General features: G+C 40.1%; 2 protein-coding genes across 2 annotated transcripts; one reads left to right on the top strand and one right to left on the bottom strand.

Annotated features, from left to right (window-relative positions):
* Positions 1-553: 553 nt before the first annotated feature.
* On the bottom strand, positions 554-16,330 carry NOP16 (NOP16 nucleolar protein). The gene is made up of 5 exons (XM_058165571.1): positions 16,137-16,330; positions 3,903-4,005; positions 3,201-3,270; positions 2,202-2,308; positions 554-1,145 (listed from the first exon to the last, which is right to left on the bottom strand). Exons 1-5 carry the CDS (start codon positions 16,241-16,243, stop codon positions 1,005-1,007), a joined length of 528 nt encoding a protein of 175 aa, XP_058021554.1. The 5' UTR covers positions 16,244-16,330; the 3' UTR covers positions 554-1,004.
* A 133-nt stretch (positions 16,331-16,463) lies between these two features.
* On the top strand, positions 16,464-18,518 carry HIGD2A (HIG1 hypoxia inducible domain family member 2A). Its single transcript, XM_058165572.1, has 2 exons — positions 16,464-16,740; positions 17,832-18,518. Exons 1-2 carry the CDS (start codon positions 16,596-16,598, stop codon positions 17,996-17,998), a joined length of 312 nt encoding a protein of 103 aa, XP_058021555.1. The 5' UTR covers positions 16,464-16,595; the 3' UTR covers positions 17,999-18,518.
* Positions 18,519-20,424: the final 1,906 nt, after the last annotated feature.

Raw genomic sequence — 20,424 nt, 5'->3', positions numbered from 1 at the left:
ATCAGCAGGGCGGTAGCTTCTTCCCTCTCATAAATATGGACTAGTGTTTATTGAGTGTTGGCATGTCAGCTTTGGAAGCCATATTAGGGCCGGAAGCTTCTATGCTGCCACCTTCTCATGTGTGGGAAAGTAGGAGGGGGGATTTAGTAGAGGGGTTGTCTTTATACATAATAGCATTCTTCCTGTCGGTCAAGGTCAGGCCGATCCTGCATCTGGAGAAGGAGTGGTCAGAGTGGTCTCGAGATGGGATGGATGGTGATTGGAGCATGGACTGAGGAGTGAGGGGATGGCTTTGGGGGTTTTGATTTCTCAGACTTCTCAGATTCGGGTTTTCCCAGATATGCCAGTTTACCTATGCTAGTAAATAGAACTTTGAAAAATGCTTGCTTCAGAGTTTTTACTTGGAGTTGAGGTTTTTTCTGAAACGCTTTCTCTGGGATCGACTCTTTTTTATTTTTATTTTTTTTAAAAACAAAAATAATAAAATCTCTAGGATAGACTCTTATTGGAGAGTAGAGATAGCTCTTTCTGGCCCAAGTTTACTAGTTTTGAGGCTTTGATCTTGATGCCCACCTTATTTCTGAGAAAGGAAACTACTACTTGAGACTACTCAAATACTATTGTGCTATCTTTCCAAAATGCTCAAGAAGTGGACAAGTTGGTGTACAATTAACCTCTGCTCTTGTAACTAATATATTTTTTCAATATGCTCTATTATTGACACTAGGTTTAGAGAAGTCGTATGTCAACCAAGGTTTCTACAAAGCAAAAATATTTTTGTCACAAAGAGCTATTTTGCCTTGAAGAGCCTTTAGTGAAATAAATAAACCTGAAATCTGATTTATAATTTCTGCAGAACTTTGGAGAATCAAAGTTCCACCTGTATTTTCTTATCTCTCTTTAGATGACAATATTTTATGTAATTGAAGTATCAGTTTTTCAATCTCAGTCACTTAAATCCATTCCAGATGAAATAATGTTTCAGCATCTTTTCTTCCTCATAATTATTGCTCCATTTTTTCTGGCCGTAAAGATGCAATGAATACTTGGTATTCCTCAGGATAGAAGCGTTTATACACATTGATCTTCCTCTTTATTTGTTTCGGTGTATCTTGGTAATAGTTCTTCTCATCACGAGCCATAGCCTAGGCAGTAAATTACAAGCATAAATTAACAGAGAAGCAGTTTTATATTAATGTATAGTTTTAGAAAGTCCCCACACCCAGAAAGTAAGCAGTACATTAAACATCCAAGTCTCAAGGACAGCCTATACATAAAGCAAATGCAAATACAACCACAGAACTTCAATAAAATAAAAGGTAGATTCAGATGCTGGATGCAATTTAACCAGTTACTCTACAAATATTTTGAATGCTGCCTGCAGCAAAGGTGTGTAAGTACTCCAGTATAAATAATCTGAAGGGCCCTAATCAGTGGTGGGTTGCTCCCATTTCTGTCCGGTTCTTTAGAACCAGTAGAAAAGCAACAGGAGGTTCCACCCACCCGCCCGCCATAAATAACAATCTGCACATGCGCAGAAGCTTTTGCGCATGCACGCGCTTGCTCCCATTGTGAACCGGTAGTAAAGGTAAGTAGAACCCACCCCTGGCCCTAATTGCTTATTTCAGTTCAAATGTCCATATCAGAACAATCATATATGTTGTCAAACAAGAAACACTGTACAAAGAAATATGGGAAACTAGAGGAAACAAATCCTTTCCTAAAACTGTCTATATAATGCATAACGTATCAATAATTCTATAAATGAATACAAGACTTAACCATCATGATAGTCATATTAAAATCCATGCCAAGATCTGAATACAGTTTTTAAAAATGTGTGGGAAAAATAAAGATTCAACCATGCACTCTAGAAGAGTCTCTCTGGAGAAAATGTTAGTTACTGTGAAGATCTTCTGTTTTAAATACTTACTTCCCTGTGAGAGAAGATCTCACCCAGCCAATCTGTTTCAAAAGCATTTACAGGTTAAAATTCAATTAGAATTGGCCTTGGAATAACTGGAAGCCAGTGCAGGAGGCAAACGGATTGGCATAATGTAGTAGTAACAGCTAGTCGTCCTCACTTCAAATATTGTAATTGGGATTCTCTAATCTGATTTTCATATCATTTTCTAATGATGTATTGCAGTTTATCTAAACAAAATAGCTTCAATTGGAAATAATGATAAAATTATCTTTACCTTATAATTTTCACCATGATTCTGAATCATGTGTTTGACATAGTCAATAAGATCTCTGGAGAGAGTCTCAGATTTTTCCTCTGGGAAGCTGGCTTCATATTCTAATTCTGGGCAAAGAAAAGAAAGCAAGAAGGTATTAAGAAACATTTGCACACTGTGAAACCTCCTTTTGTGGAAATAGAATAGCTCTACCCGACCGTTACAACATGGAGGTCATATCTTTTCCCTCCAATAGGAGACAAGTCCAGTCAGCAGACACAATGTATTTGTTCTCTCACCCTAATTTCTAATGATTATCCAACCAATTGTAAAATATAGTTTGTATTCAAAACCACAAAGAAGTTTGAATATCTGCTACATTTGGTAATAAACAATGAAGAAAAGAAAACTGCACTTAATTGCAGCTTGCACTGGCTTCCTGTGGTCTTTCGGGTGCGCTTCAAGATTTTGGTTACCACCTTTAAAGCGCTCCATGGCTTAGGACCCGAGTACTTACGGGACCGCCTGCTGTTACCTTTTGCCTCCCACCGACCCGTACGCTCACACAGAGGGCCTTCTCAGGGTGCCGTCCGCCAAGCAATGTCGGCTGGCGGCCCCCAGGGGAAGGGCCTTCTCTGTTGGAGCTCCTACGCTCTGGAATGAACTTCCCCCTGGTTTACGTCAAGTGCCTGATCTTCGGACCTTTCGCCGTGAGCTGAAAACGCACCTATTTATTCAAGCGGGACTGGATTGATATTTTATTGGGTTATTTATGTCTTATGATTTTAAATGGTTTTAAAATTTTTGGCCACGTTATAATATTTCTTTTTAACTTCTTTTTAATGTTTATACATTGTATTTTTACTAGGCTGTACACCGCCCTGAGTCCTTCGGGAGAAGGGCGGTATAAAAATTGAAATAAATAAATAAATAAATTGGAATAGCAAGACTTCTAATGAAGAATTTTCCTATGAAGAATGACACGTGTATCGAACTATGCCAATATGAAGTAATACCCACCATTTATTACATATGGCTTCCTAACAGTTGTTGTCCCTGCCTCTTGTCCATCAAGTTCCATTTTTGTATCCTGTAATTTGAAAGACATGGCAATTCACATTGTACAAAAAGACCGCTAGGAATTATTTTGTATTTCTTTTTACCACATCATTATCATTTTATAATGGTTAACTTGGATGCAGTGTTACATCACACATTTTCAAATTATTATACAATACAAATGGTGATAGCTATTTTGTAAGTCTCTACAGTAGCATTCTACTATTTATTGCTCAGCATAGCTATGGATGTCAGCACCAGTGGGCTCTAAGTGAATACAACATGGTGATTCTCACTTGCATAAGTGAAATGCCAAGAACTGAAAATAGCTCTTCAACTATTTCAAATTCCTAAAAAGTAAGGTAGTCGGACAAAAGAATTTATCTCTAAACCAAAAACTGGGTTAATGACAGTTTAGTTACAATGTTATTTCTCATGCATACTTTGTATTTAACCAATACCATCTGAGATTTACTGGAAAATTTACAAACATTTTGATGGTGTACTTTTCTAATCAGTTATGCTATTTTCATTTTTCAATTATTGTCTTCCTGGAACAACATCCAAATAAATAATGCAAACTCCTAAATGATAAACCTCGATTTATAGTTTTCCTTCAACTTTCAAGTGATTAACTGTTCTTGAAATTCATACAGTACTAACCTTTGGAACGGGAATTGCCTTGTTTGGATCAACAGCCAGGCCCATTTCTGCCAAATTCTTAGAAACTGATTTGGTGCTATCCCAGGCATGTCGGATTTGAGCACTGAAGACAAATGAAGGGGAGGGGGAGAGAAATAAAGCACCCTGCTTCAATCTTAAATAATATTAACAACAATAACAACAATAATGCATCAATGCTATGCAATCTCGAAGTGATTCCTCCCTTTTCAATAATAATCAAGACAGATTTTGAACCCAAAACAAAGCAACAAATGGCAGCCCTCTCCTCCAATTCAAGTGCACAGAACAGTGGAATGTTGATTTGATGCTGAAAACCTCAAATATATATGTGCCCATCTCTTTCCACAATTGTAAAGGTAAAAGAACACTTTGAATGACAATCTGCTGGTATTTCGTGACATACAAATTGGCTGCCTATGGCAGCTATCTCTGCGTCATGATAGGATTGATCCTGTACAAGTCTAGTGCCTAAAAATATCTGTATTTCAACATATCTATCTAAAGATATTCCAAATATCATTAAGAGACAGTCTTTAGCATAATTTGTGTTCACTTCATTACTTTTTTTAAATTTACCTATCTTCTTGAATATTTTACCTTTTTCACACATGAAAAGGAGTTGTTATAGCAATGATAATGAAGTTCTCGCCGTAACTTTTGAGTTGAGCCATTTTCATGGTGTTTTTTTAACCAAATGTAACTGTGGCATTCTTCATGTTATTTCTCATTCTATTAATTCTTCATTTTAATGATTGTCCAGCCTCAAGTCCTGTGTGCAACAGAAGTTTTCCAGGGGAAATTAGCATGGAACAGGTATCATAGATAACAAAAAATCAGAAGAAGTTGAACCAATATCCTGCATTCCATGGTTGCAATCTTGGTAGGGAGGTACAGGTAGTCCTCAACCTATGACCACAATTGCGCCCAAAATTTATGTTGTTAAGTGAGAAATTTAAGTGAGTTTACAACTTTTCTTGTCACAATTTTTAAATGAATCACTACAGCTGTTAAATTAGTAACATGGTTGTTAAGTGAATCTGGTTTCCTCATTGACTTTGCTTGTCAGAAGGTCACAAAAGGCAATTGCATGACTCTGAGACCCTGCAACCATCCTAACTGCGAGTCATTGTCAAGCATCCAAATGTAAATCACATGACCATGGGGATGCTACAACGGCCCTGTGAAACAACGGTCATAAGTCAGTGTTTTCAGTGGTGTAACTTCAAACGGTCATTAAATGAATTGTTGTAAGTCTAGGACTACCTGTAGTTGAATAAGAGTAAATAGTAGGGGTTTTTGGTTTTTTTTGTAGGGATAATTCTAATTTTTCCAATTCATCCTGTAGTATGTTTTATTGTTGTTTCTTTTCTTTATTTCTCCTTGCCATATACGCTATTGTTAAACCTTGAACATATGCTTTGGTCGTATCCCACAATTTTGTAATGATGTTTGTTCTTTCTTGTTTTCTTTAAGGAATAACTCCATTTCTTTTCCCATCATTTGTATATATTCCTTCTCTTTCAAAATCTTTTGATTCATCGTCCATCTCCGCCACTTTTTCTGTCCTTTCCAAGTCACCTTTAAGGGATTGTGGTCTGCCCCAGGTATTTGTCATTATGTCTACTTCCTCTATGTCTCTTCCCAGTTCATCCATACCATACTGATTCTTGACAATGAGTTATGTGGGCTTGATTAAAGGTATATTGATTTTTCTTTAAATTTAGATCTCTCCATATATCTTGTAGATTTAATTCTTGTGTCATCTCAAAAATGTATTTGATAAAATTCTTTTTTTCTTGTTCTTTTTATTGCTTTTGTAGTCTTTCTTGATATTTGCTACTGCGTTAAAGTCACCTGATAGACATAGGTTTTCATATTCTGTCTGTTATTATATTATGTAAAATATGGTAGAATTCCTTCTAGTTATTGTTTGGTGCATAAATCGTAGTGAGCAGTATTCATTTTAGGTTTCTTACTATTTCCGTCAATAGTATTCTTCCCTTCTCATCTGCATAAATTTGTTTAGGTTTTAGCCACTCTTTAATATATACAGCTATCCCTCTCTTCTTTTGCTGTGCTAAGATATATGGAGTTTCCCAATTTTGGGATATTCTAATATGTTCCCATATTGCTTCTTGATACAAACTTCTTGTAGAGAGACTATATCCATATTCTGTTTTTGTAATCTTACAAATGTTTTACTGGTGAGTTCAGACCATTAATATTAATTGAATAATTTCCTCCATCTTATATTTTGTATATACCGTGTTTCCCCGAAAATAAAACCGTCTTGTATTTTTTTGAACCCCAGAATAAAGGATTGGCCTTATTTTCGGGGTGGGCGGCCTACGCACTCACAGCCAGGAGTCCGGTAGAGAGAGGCTCCCTCTGCATGTTATCAAACCCCTCTCCTTCTGCGGGGGTGTGTGGAACGCGAGTGGCCCAAAGGCACCAAGCCACGTGAGCGCCTGTCCCCCCTCACTCGTGCGCCTCCCAGGCCTCACCACGTCGATGTGGGTGGACTCTCCATGCGGGGCTACGGCTCCCTTTGCCCGTCACCGCCTCTCTGCCCCGGCTGCCCGCAAAGTGGAGAAGGGTGCCCGGCTGGAAGGGCCCCACAATGTACTAGGCCAACCAGCCAGAAGACTCAGCAGCAGGAGGCTGGCCCAACCAGCCTCTTCTCCACTTCCAGTGGCTTCCAGCCAGTTTGGAAGCTGCAGAGGCGGAGCTTGGGGGAGAGAAAGAACTTCTGCTGCTTTCCTTGCATGCAGCCAGCAGCAGAAGCAATAGAAGTCTTTCTTTCTCTACCCCAAACTCCGCCTCTGTGGCTTCCAAACCCCAGCCAGGGCAGCGGCCACTCTGGGAGTGCGCTTCCCACTCTATAGTGATAGCTGCTGGAGGCCTCCCCTTCCCCCGTTCCTCTCTACTCCACTCATCCCGCGGTCCCTCCTCCCAAGAATTGCCCACCAGCAAGCCCAGGAAGCCTCTCCGCCTCGGGAGTCACCAGACGGGATGACGACCGGACCAGACTCTTCCTGGGGAGGGGAGCCTTGCAGACCCATGCCTGTCCTCCCTTCCTCCTTCAGGCCCCGCTTACTCTTCCCAGGTGCCCAGCAGCAAGATGCCGGACAGCCGCGCTGAGGGCAACCCCAATAGATGCAGTTCGGCCACCCTGCCCACGACTGAGCTTCACCCACAGGGGGCCGGCCATAAGAGAAGGGAGACAGCAAGGGAAGCCCCATCTCATTCCATGCGTCTTGCTTCTCCGCTGCCCCACCCATCCCCACCTGCCACTCCCCATTGGCGGCCGAGATTGGCAAGCCAGATTCAGGAATTTGAATGTGCTGCCGCCGCAGAAAAGAATGTCAAAAGTGGGTTAGAACATCAGACGCTGCGCATGTGTCTAAGTATTTTGGGGAGGCTTATTTTCAGGGTGTGTGTGCTTATTTTAGCACATGCGCTCAAAAGCCCAACTGGGCTTATTGTCCAGACATGTCCTCGTTTCAGGAGAAAACGGTAGGTCTCGGTTTTCTAGCTGTTCTTGTTTCTTTCTGTACTCTTGTTTTTGCACCTTCTCGTTCATATCATTCTGTTTCCATCCGTCGTCTTTTATCTTGATCTGCCTCTTTCCCTTCTAGTTGTTGTTCTTCTTGACTCTTACACTCTATCTCTTCCCTATTTTCTTGCTCCTCATCTATGGTAAAGTAATGTTTATTTATTTTATTTTTATTTATTTTTCGCATTTTTATACCGCCCTATCTCCCTAGGGACTCAGGGCGGTTTACAGCCAGAATAAAACATACATATAAATACAGGATAAAACAACAATTAAAAAACTTATTAAATAAGGCCGAATATTTAAAATAGAAATACAAATAATAAAACCCCATTAAAACCAAATTCAAAATTTAAAAATTCAAAATTTAAAAATTCATAGATTTAAAAATTCAAAAATTTAAATGTTCATAGAATTCCTGCGTTTTATCCACAGTGTCAATTTTGAATTTCTTGTCCTACCACGAAATCAACATTCCTTCTGGGATGAGCCGCTTAACATAACATTGTACTTGATCAGTTGCGTAGTTAAAAATTGATAGTGTCTTCTCTCTCCCTGACCCTTCTTGGAACTTGTTTTAGAGTTTGAATTTCTCTTCCTTTATAAGTCATTGGTTCATCCATTGTCCTCTTGTAAATTTCATCTCTTGTTGTTTTCATGGAGAACCTCAAGTGTACCTCCATTGGTAATTTATGCCATCTTGCATAATTTGTGTCTATTCTATATTTCATTGATGTCACCTTGGATCTCCTGTTTGGTTTTCTGTAGGGTATCCGCTAATAGTTCTGTCATAATCTTTAGTAAATCTTCTTCCTTGTTTTCCACTATATTTTGAAATGTCAAGAAGAATGCAGCTTTTTCCATTTATAAATGGACGATCACCTCTTCCAGATCCCGATTTGCTGCAATAAGTTTCTGTTCCATTGTTTCTAGTTTCTTTTCCATTTATTCTGCTTTTGTTTCCACCAATTTTATTTTCTGTTCATTCTTGGATATTCCCTGTTGTATCATCCCCATTTTGTCATCCAATTTTCAGATATCTCCAGAAATGTCTCCCTTCATCTCTTCCATCTTTATCTCATGATTCCTTGCTATATAAAATAATAAAATAAAAGGAAAACGAGACTTAATAAAACATAAAATAAATTTAATGACACAAGAAGAGATGGCACAAAATGTTAAATTGGCGAAATTTTTTTTTTAATTTTTAAAAATTTTCTTTTAATACAAACATTCCATTTTACATTAAACACTGTCATCTGAGTATAAAATTCTTTGTGTCTTAACAATTAAACTTATCACCATATTCATTTCTTACATTCATTCTTATATTAATACTAAATAATACTAATAAAATAACATAAACCTAACATTTCTCTTCTTTACTTACCTATTTTTACAATACATTGCTTTCACATTTATTCTCTAACATTGATAAAATAACTCCCATATATTATAATAATCTGATTTTTCCTTTCCTTAAATTGCGAATATTAATCTGTTCATTTCTGCACATTCTAATATTTTATTAATCAATTTTTCATCTGTAGGGATCTCTTCATTTTTCCAATTTTGTGCAAATACAATTCTACCTGCAGTTATTGCATGAATAATCAAATATATAGTTTCTTTACTCTAAATTCCCTGTAAAATCCCCAACAGGAACAATTCTGGTTTTAAATCAATATGTTGTTGTGTCATCTTCTCCAGCCACATACACATTTTTGTCCAGTATCTTTTGGCTTTCCCACATGTCCATCATATATGATAATATGACCCCAGTGTCTGTTGGCATTTCCAGCATTTAGTTGATTTATCTTTAAACATTTTGGCCAGTTTTTCTGGTGCAAAGTGCCATCTGTAAAACATCTTATATAACTTTTCCTTGTAAGCAGTTGACAATATTAATTTGCAATTCCTATCCCATAGTTGCTGCCATTTATCTAGCTCTATCATGTGACCAAAGCTTTTTGCCCATGCTATCATTGTTTCTTTGACTTGTTCTTCTTCTAATTTAATGCTCAATAAGTAACTGTACAATGTTTTATCATTCTCTTTTATTCCTGTCAATATCTTCTCCAATTCTGTCAGTTCCATATAAAAACCTTAAAGTTTAGCATCCTTTTCATATCTAGATTGTATTTGCAGCTGTGTGTACCAATCCATATCAATCCCCTGCTTTTCCAATTCACATTTCATTTTAAGTTTCCCCTTTTCTGACAAAATATCTTCGTATCCAACAATATTTCCCATATTAATAATATTTGGATGTATAAGTGCTTCCATCGTCGAAAGCCAAACACTTCAAGTAGTGTTGCTCTCTAATTTTTTCCCATACTAATAACAAAGCATTTCTTATATATGTATCTTATTTTTCCCATACCATAAAAAATTGCAGGTCATGTCCTTCCAATATTGATAACCTTGTATTTCTCAATATAATCCATTCCTTCATTCAAGTTACCAGGCAGCAGTGTTAACTTGGATGAAATCAAAACAAAAATTTTTTGAACATGTACATAAACCAGGGAGATGGCTGGCACACAAATTAAAAAAGAGAAAGAGAAGAAATTAATACAGCAACTGCAAGATGAGAAAGGGAACATACAGCATCGAATGGAAGATGAAAAAAATATAATTCAAAAATTCTTTAAAGACTTGTATAGGCAGGAAGACATACTGGAAGTGAATATCAAACAATATTTAATAGACAAGGGCCTAACCACGATATCGGCTACAAAGAGCTTGATATTAAATGCCAAAATAACCATGATGGAAATAACCGAGGCAGTTAAAAACAACAAAACACCAGGACCTGATGGACTCCCCGCAGAATTATATAAAACTATACAAGAACCATTCAAGACGTTATGCTGGAACTATTCAACACAGTATTAGCAGAAGCTAAATTACCTAAATCATGGACAGAGGTATATATTGTATTAATACCTAAAGAAGATACAGATCACCAGCAGATTAAAAATTATAGGCATATCTCATTATTAAACGCCGATTATAAAATATTTACTGCCATAATAGCAGAAGGAGTAAAAAGGCTATTAAATGAATTTATCAATCCAGACCAAAATGGGTTCCTGCCAAAAATACAGTTGAGAAATAATACTAGAACAATCATGAATGACCTGGAATTTTATGAAGCCCACCCTGAGAAGCAAGCAGCATTGATATTTCTAGATGTGCAAAAAGCATTCAACAATCTATGATGGCAGTTTATTATTCAACAATTAAAGATTATGAATTTTGGGGAGAAATTTGTGGGGATGATAAGTGTAATATACTCTAGTCAAATAGCGAAAGTGATAATAAACAGGCAAATAACAAAACAATTTAGTATAGCCAAAGGTGTAAGACAGGGATGCCCCTTTTCACCTCTATTATTTATTTTATCTTTAGAAGTATTATTAGATTATATCAGACAAGAACAAGAAATAAAAGGTCTACAAAAAAAAAAGAATACAAAGTACAAGCCTTCGCGGATGACCTAGTGTTTATTTTAGAAGAGCTGCTAGAAACAGGAACTAAATTAATATGGAAAATAGAAGAATTTGGTAAGGTGGTGGGGCTTAAAATAAATAAAAGACAAAGATAATAACCAAAAATCTTACTAACAGCCAGAAAAAAGAACTAGAGAGGAAATTGGAAATACAGATAACTAAGTAAGTCAAATATCTGGGAATTTGGTTGACGGCAAAATGCTCAACAATTAAAGAGGATAATTATAATAAATTACTCAAGCAAATAAAAAAGGACCTGGACAATTGGAAAAAAAATAAATTAAATTAAATTAAAATTATCACTAATCAGAAGAATAGCCATAATTAAAATGAATATACTACCGAAAATTCTATTTTTATTCCAAACAATATCAATAAAATTAGGGAAGATTTTTTTTGAATATAACAACAATATAACAACAAAATTTATTTGGGTAGGGAAAAAATCATGAATAAAATTAAAATTATTACAAGATAGTAGAAATAAAGGTGGTTTTGGGCTCCCAGACTGGGAGTTATACTATCAAGCAGCAGCACTTAATTGGAGAAACCTAAAAAATAAAAGGATTTTGACAATAAAGGGTCATGATCTACAATTAGGCTGGCATAACTTTATTTGGGAGGGGAAAAACAAAATACATATCTATTTTCAGAGACACCAAATTAGAGAAGCCCTTTTACTAATATGGGAAAAAATAAAGAATCATTATAGAAAAATACCAATTTGGCTTTCAACCATGGAAACATTGATATATTCTAATGTATTGGACCTAGACAAAATAGTGAGGTACAAAGAATTATTAAATGACTAAGGAAAATTATAAATGAATCAAGAACTAAAAGACCAAGGAACTGACATAGATTGGTGGCCGTACCTGCGACTCCAGTCAAGATATAAAAAAGATGTAGAAAACTATGGTTTCTATAGGGAACAACAAGAGTTAGACAAAATAATGCAGGGGTTGGAAGAAAAAATGGTAACAAAAGCATATAATTTTCTTCTTGAGATTCAAAATGTAAGAAGAAACGGTTAAAGAAATGCTAATTTGGGCAAAAAAATTTCAGCTACTCTATTGAATTAGAATACTGGAAAAACTGTAGGGAAAAAACTACAAGCTGACAATGTTGGCAGCATACAAAGGATATATATATAAAATGTTTTATCGTTGGCATTTGCCCCCAGCCAGATTGGCAAAAATGTAAGCGTCATGTCCCTGTTGGAGTCGGAGTCCGAAGGGGAACTGACAAGAGGGTGAGAAAGTGGATCCATTGGCTGTGGAAAAAACTGGGGAAGAGCAAAGTCAGGCTGGGCAGAGCAAGGGAGGGGTAGAACAAGGGAGAGGGGGTTCAGATGAAGACCGAGGCTCAACCACTCCTCATCCTAGGCAGCACAGGGAGAGCAAGGTGGGTTGCTGCATGGCTTATGAGGGAGAAAAGAGACCCAATCCTCTTTACAAGGCACAGGTGTTGATGGAGTTTAAAAGGAAAGGCAAATGGGAGGAGTGTTTGTCAGGAACATTCTGAATTTATCTGGTGTTTGTTTGAATCCTGGCATACTCACAACTGGCTTGATTTATTGCTGTGCTACTTTACTTATGGAATTCCTTATTTTGCTTGTCCTGCCAGATTAATTATCTTGTCTTGCGTTTGGATTTTTTGTCAGTTTTATGCTTACAACGTTTGGGACTGAAATATTGCCAGCCAAAGACTATTACAGGTTGGTGGAAGAGCTCTCTCCAGGCTGGAGAATTGAAAGGGACATTGGAGGCATAGTTGGTGATAATAAAGGGACTCATATTGATTCTCTGGCTGTGTTGCCTTTGTGTCAAACCCTGGGTCATCACAGTACCCAAGTAGACCAGCGCAGGGGGTCACCAACCTTTCGGACCTCAGGGACCACTAAATACATAATTTTAAATCCCGCAGACCACTAATATGATCTATCTAATGACCGGCTGGATGGGTATGGCTAGGTCATGTGACTGGGTGGGTGTGGCCAACTTGATGTCATTCACGTTGCGGGATACCTCGCCGGCCTCTACTCACCCCTCCCCTTCCAGCCACTCCTTGCCTGCCTGTCCAGGCTCCTTAGGGCCCCAACAGGAAGCAGTTGTTGGAGCTAAGCAGCCACCACAAGAAAGAGTTGGCAAAACAGCTCAAATTGGATCTGACCGAGAAGGAAGCTCTGCAGAAGCACCTCACTGAGGACTATGAGCATAAGCTTTCCAAGCAGAGGGAAGACCTGTGAGGAGTGCAAGGCCAGGTACCGACGCCTGAAGGCTCAGTGGGCTGAGATAGTCAGCCAGTTATAGGCCATGATGCAGTCCCACTGGAACAAGGCCCTCCGGCTCTTCGCCATCAACAGTACTTCCCTCCAGCCTTCGCCCAAAGCCCTGCACCAGGAGGCTAAAGCAGACCCCAAATTGGAATTCCTGCCCCACTCTCCATCATTATTATTTTATTATTATTTATTAGATTTCTATACCGCCCTTCTCCCAAAGGACTCAGGGCAGTGTACAGCCTAAATAAAAACAAACAATACAATATACAATTAAAACAAAATTAAAAAACTTATTACACAATTGGCCGAAAACTTTAAAACATTTAAAATTCTAAAAACTCATTAAAATTCATATAAAATTTAGAAATATGGAATATAAATTTAAAAATACAACAAAATTTAAGCCAGCCCCGCGCGAGTAAATAAATACATTTTCAATTTGCGGCGAAAGGTCCGAAGGTCAGATATTTGGCGTAAACCAGGGGGTAGTTCGTTCCAGAGGGTAGGAGCCCCCACAGAGAAGGATCTTCCCCTGGGGGCCGCCAGCCGACATTGTTTGGCGGACGGCATCCTGAGAAGTCCCTCTCTGTGTGAGCGTACGGGTCGGTGGGAGGCATGAGGTAACAGTAGGCGGTCCCGTAAGTATCCAGGCCCTAAGCCATGGAGCGCTTTAAAGATAGCAACCAAAACCTTAAAGTGCACCCGAAAGACCACAGGCAGCCAGTGCAGTCTGCGCAGGAGTGGTGTTACATGGGAGCTACGTGGAGCTCCCTCTATCACCCGCGCAGTTGCATTCTGGACTAACTGAAGCCTCCGTGTGCACTTCAAGAGGAGCCCCATGTAGAGAGCATTGCAATAATCCAAGCGAGAGCTGACAAGAGCATGAGTGACTGTGCATAGCACAAAAAGACCCCAAAGGGGGAGACTCTCTGCAGCAACACAAACATTCATTGCAGGTATCCAGGCCAGGGGCCGTAGTTTGAGGACCCCTGATTTAGTGCAATATAAAAAATGCAATAATTTTTCTGCGGACCACCAAAATTTTCTCAGGGACCACCAGTTGGTGATCACTGGAGCAGTGGAATGCTGGAAATATAAAAGGAGGGAAGGAACATATTATCACATGTGGTGACTATGCCCAGATGCAAGGATAATACTGGTCAAAGATAAATTGGCTAGTTGTGATGGCGAACCTATGGCATGCGTGTCAGAAGTGGCACACAGCGCCCTCTGTGGGCACACGAGCCATTGCCGCGGTTCATCTCTGGTGCCCATGTGCCTCCCACCAGCCAACTGGTCTTCAGGTCTCTGCCACGCATGCGCAGGGCATGTATGGGGAGGTTGCATGCCCGCACAGGGGTGGGGCATGTGCGGGGGACAGTGTGCGCATACAGGGGGCCACGTGGGGGACGGGGGCATGTGTGGGGGCCTCATGCGCATTGCATTTTGGAGGTTTGGGAGCACGCTTTGGGCATTCAGTCCGAAAAAGTTAGCCATCACTGGGCTAGAGGAAATTACTAAACAACAAATAGATCTAATACCAGAACTATTCTTATTAGGTATATTAAGGGGAAATTATAGTAAAAAAAATCAGTATATCATATTACACATAATAACAGCAGCTAGAATCATCTACGCACAATACTGGAAAAACGATAGTACTCCCTCTGATGAAATGGTGATTAAAAAGGTGTTAGAATGTGGGGAGATGGACAGGCTAACAATGGAAATAAAAGAAAGAGGTGAAACGGAATACTATCTGATTTGGGACTGGTTGGAGAATAAAAGCAAAGAATAAGAATGTAAAAGTAAATTAAGATGTGACAATAAACGGTAATATTTATAGGTATGTAATTGCAATATTGATGCATTGTATAGAATAGATATATATATATACACAAAAGGAAAGGAAGAATAACAAAAATAATTCGTATGTACTTAGGGGATATACTGATACTGGAGCACAGTAAAGATCGAAATTGTGATTAAAATGAAGAAAACTGTTTAATAAAAACTATTTTTTTTAAAAAAGGAGTACAGTTATTTAGAAAATGAAAGAAAATTCAGGGATAAAGGAGGAGCTACTTAAAGTGTGCAACTGAGGAAAAGGGAAAGAAAAGTGAGACAACAGGGATGTAGGACTTATAATTTTAATTTTAGAATGAGGACATCTGGTTTGTGTTGTTGCAGTTTTTGTAATGCATTATTTTCCTGCCCTTAAGCCACTCCAAACTACCCAGATCCCTTTAGCCCATAACATAATACAATCCAAATGAAGAAATATATAGGCACGCTGGGTTGCTTTTGAAACAGATCCCATGTTGGCAGGTTTTGAACACGATCTAAGCCAGGAGTCTCCAACCTTGGCAACTTTTAAGAGTTCTGAACTTCAACTCCCAGAATACCTCAGCCAGCAAAGCTGGCTGAGGAATTCTGGGAATTGGAGTCCACAAGTCTTAAAGTTGCCAAGGTTGGAGACCCCTGACCTAAGCCAACACCATTTTTAAAAATTATTATTTCAACGCTTAGTTAGAACAGAAGCGGCGCTGCTAATACCGTAGAGACGGCCTTGGGGAGCAATGCTGAAGCTGGGCAGCCGAACTACGAACCAGCCTCCCGCATTTTAAGGCTTAGCTAGCGTGTTAAATCAGCCCAGACCTTACGGTTGGTTCCAGGTGTATCGCAAACGCAGAAAATCGGCTGAATAAATCCTACGCAATCTAAGTATGGGCCAGCACGTCGTGCAAAAGGCAGCATTGGGAGAACCTGGCGCCTTTCAGACGTCTCAAATGACCGAGGACAGGGACGAGCCTCCTATCTAAACAGAAGCTCGCCCCAAATAACGACTTTCCTCTACCCACCATTGTATTCGAGGCGCCGACCGTTTGCGGAAAGCCCGGTTCAGTTTTTTGCGGTCGACGTTGTAATTATACTTCTTCCGACGTTGCTTCTGCTTGGCTTTCGGCATCGTGGCGGCTCGCGAGACCGAACTTGGGAAAGGAAGCACGCGCTTCAAGCCCTACGGTCGCAGCCGAAGCATCAGTCGGGACGATGGTCGCAAGGGAGGATGGGAGTGGTAGTTCTGCCTGTCCAATCAGCGTAGCCGAGATGCTCTTAAATTGAACTACATTTCCCAGAGCGCGAAGTGGTGGTGGTGGTGGTGGTGGTGGTGGTGAGAATCGTTTCCCAGAGTCATGTGACAAGCACTATTTGCTGAAAGACGGCGGTCGACGCCTCCTTCAGCGACAACGGAAGAGTCGAACCTCGTTAAAGCGAATCGAGAGGTGACCTTCGTGCGTTGGAATCTGTCGAGATCTGCCATGGCTCAGAGTTCGCCGCCGCCGCCATTTGATCCCTACCGACCCCCGGTTATTGAAGGCTTTACTCCGACTTCTCGGGGGAGTGCCGAATCCTTTGAAAGCAAGTTCATGCGCAAGTTCCGCGAGAATCCATTTGTGCCCCTCGGTGAGCCCATTCGTCTCTAGACGAGTAATAAGCAAGCGAATTGGTCGGGGGATCGGAGAGCGCGACTTTTGGGTGAAAGCAGTGCGGTTATGATTTCAATATTGCAATATTTCTTTAAAATATTTTCATTCTGCCTGTCCATCCCCGCCTTCTAGGCAGTGTTGAATAATCTGTGTGTTTGGGGGTGGGGGAGATTGCCGTGAAATAAACAGCCGGGGAAAAACAACCTAGTAATCGAATATACCTAAAATGCGAAAAACAGTAAAAAGGATTTTATACGAAAGCCCATCCTAAGAAAGAACAAAAAAGGTTATTTCGGACAATAGCTCCGAAGTCAGCCAGCCATCAGAAATGCCTTTTTGCTGGCCTCAATCAAACGGTTCTAAGAGCTCCTGAGAAAACATCCTGCTTAATTTTTTCTCATCGTCTAATTTAACTCAATGCTTTACAAACTTGGCATCCCTGGGACTTCTACTCCCAGAATTCCCCAGCCAGTTCTGAGAGTTGAAGTCAGCACATTTTCAAATTGCCAAATTTGATTGATTTTGTTGTATCAAACAGCATGGATCTTATTGAGAAAGGGAAAGTGCAAGCATGGCTCAATAACCACCAGTCCTTGAGATTTGAGACTGATCAGGAAAATACTAATATTATAAATCAGTCACAAATTGACTTCCGTGGACCTTACATCATACTTAAGTAGTCAGAGTGGTGTGCATAAGTGTACTAACGTGCCTATAGCCCCTGTCATTATATTTTTATTCTTTTATTCTTGTACTCATTTTTGTTTCACAAATTCTAATAAAATAAATAACAAACAAATCAAATCAGTGTTTGTCCTTAACAGAAACATGAGCCATAAAAGTGGTATAAATTAAGTTTTTCCTGGTGTGAGGGAATGGAAAAGAATGCCCTACCTAAATACTTGTGTTATCCTTTTTAATGTGTGAGAACTAAAGGTCAGTGAACTAAGTTTCGTGTCAGAACTGGGAGCACTCAAATGAAAAGATGGGATGGTATATTCAGGAGATAGCCCAAGCCTCTATAACAAAATTTCATTCTTTTGTTTCCTTTTCTTCTCTCTCCTCCAGGCTGCCTTGCTACAGCTGGAATTTTGACTTTTGGACTCATCTGCTTCATAAATAATAAACCCAGGCAATCCCAGATGATGATGAGGGCCCGTGTTTTAGCCCAGGGCTTAACTGTTGCATCCCTAATAGTGGGCATGGCTGTTACAAACCTGAAGTCATCTAAGTGAACAAGCTGCTACTGTACAATAATATGAAAATATTGCCCACTAACCGGGGTAAGAACAAGCCCGCCTGCCTGTCAGCACACCACATTTTGCAGAATGATATTTTAGTGCTACTTTGGAAATGACTTTTCTGGTACCAAGGAAGGCCCAGTTTTGTTTAATAACACTGTTAATATATCCCATCAATTCAAATTTGCCACTGATGTATAACATTGTGTATCATAGCCATGTTTTAAGCCTGTCTTTCTGATAAAGCCAGTAAGATTACCTGATGTAAATGAAGCAGATTGGATGGAGGGTCTTTATTATCTATTAGGCTGTTATGTGATTAAAAGTACATTGAAAATAACACATTTATTAAGGAGATTGGGTATGATGAACCACGTTATGGTTCATAAAGTTAAAGAATCATAAAGTTTCTATTCTTGATGTTTTTTTCCTGAAATTTTGTCACTGTCAAGGGTGGACAGAAGTCAGGAGAAATCTAACTGTGATGTATTAAAAACCTTTATGTTAAGATCTACTGAGTTAGTCTGAAACAAGTGTTATTTGGTAAGATACTTGTAAATTGCCTCACATACAACTTCTGTAAAACTGCAGGTTAGTTAAGACCCTACTCTAGTTAAGACCCTTTGGTTGAAGCGGGGCGCCATTGAGCAGTGAGTTTGTTGATGTAGCAGCCTTCATGCTGCATAGTGACATCCCTGCCTGAGTTACTGGATTCTTTCGGAGGATTGGGGTGGAGTGGTCAAGGCTCATAATCTTTGGTGATTTCAGCCTTCCCCCAGGTGGCATTAAATCATGGGCATCTTAGAATTCATGGCAATTGTCAAGCTGACTTGTCATCAAGATCCTGATGCACATCAGAGGTCTTTAATTTTTGTTTCAGGGAAGTTACTACCTGATCTGAGAGTTGCGGACATTATCATCAGTCTATTACTGGGGACATATGCTCTGATTGCTTTACATTTTGCACCCCTTGCAAAATGGGAAGTGGAATCTGTTAGACTAGACCAGAGCTGCCAAACTCTCAATTCCTGGGCTGGATGGGTCACGTGCTGGCCACACCCACGCCCAGTTTAGCAAAAGGGGGGGGAGTTCCAATGAATCATGTGACACTGCCGTGACGACGTGAGTTTGACACCCCTGGACTAGACCATCCAAGGCAACCAATAACCCTGACAAGTTGTAGAGGGAGGTTGGGTTTTTTCCCCCCTTATGTATTTGATGAATAATTTGGCTGAGAATTTGCTGGCTGGCTGAAATGGACATGTGGCAAAGGCCTTAGAACAGATTACACCAGTGCATCCTTTCACTGAGCATGAATCCTGAGGTGTGCTTTGATTTTCCAGGGCACTTAGGAGATGAAATGCCAGAACAGCCACCTAGAGCACTATTGGAGGAAGATAAAGAGTGAATTCAATCAACACAAGTTAGAGCACTCTTCCTCTCCTTTTTAACATCTGCTTGAGAACATTGGGTGAGATCGTGAATTGGTTTGGGGTCAGATGCCATCGGTTTGGTGATAATACTGAGTTGTTTAACCCAAAGTTGGCAGAGATCAAAGTCTTGTACCTCTACTTGGAGGCTATCGGGTTGTGTATGTGTGGAGGAAGAGACTCATTCATCTATAACAAGCCAAGTGGCTCTGGGTAGTGGAACTGGATATATGTTCCATCTTTAGGCCCAAATGGGAATCCATTTCCTCCTTTTGCACAATTTGGGGATCTCTTTGGACTCACAGCTCCAGCTGAAGCAGGTGGCAGCTATGGCTAAGAAGGCCTTTGCAGAAATCCATATAGATTGCACCATTTTCTGGACCTAGAAGCCTTTCTAACAAGCACTCATGCTTTATTCACTTATGGATTGTTGCATTATGCACTACATGTGGCTGCCCTTGAAGACCATCAAAAGATTCAACTGGTCCAGAATATAGCAGCAACTTAAGCCATTTGTTGTGTCTTGCCCGCTCTCACCGCAGCCGGGGTCTTCTTATCTGCTTCCGAACGCTGAGGAATGTCCTAGTATGCCTCCCGGCCCCAGCCCTGGCTCCATGCCCAGACAGGCTGAGGAGGAGGGGGCACCTCCCGGCTCCAGCCCTGGCTCCATGCCCAGGCAAACGGAGCAACTAGACCCTCCCCCTCCCCCACAGCATGTGAGCCTGAGAGAGGTCAATTACCAACATCTGCCGACTGGAGTGACCCTCACTTCAGAAGAATTGATAGGCGGCGGCGTCAGAAGGAAGGGAGGGGCAGGCCTGGATAAGTGCTGAGTCATGGAGCCACACCCCATGGCCTATATAAAGGATCTGCTTTCTGGCAGTCTCTGAGTCAGGCAAAGTTGAACATATCTTGCTGAAGTCACTTTCTGGTCTCCTGCCTGCCTTGAGGACTTTGCTAGGACTTTGGCAGAGCTGCAGAGGCACGCCT

This window comes from Ahaetulla prasina, chromosome 2, assembly GCF_028640845.1.
Source record: "Ahaetulla prasina isolate Xishuangbanna chromosome 2, ASM2864084v1, whole genome shotgun sequence".
Lineage (NCBI taxonomy): Eukaryota > Metazoa > Chordata > Lepidosauria > Squamata > Colubridae > Ahaetulla > Ahaetulla prasina.
This window is presented reverse-complemented; position numbering and strand designations above follow the sequence as displayed.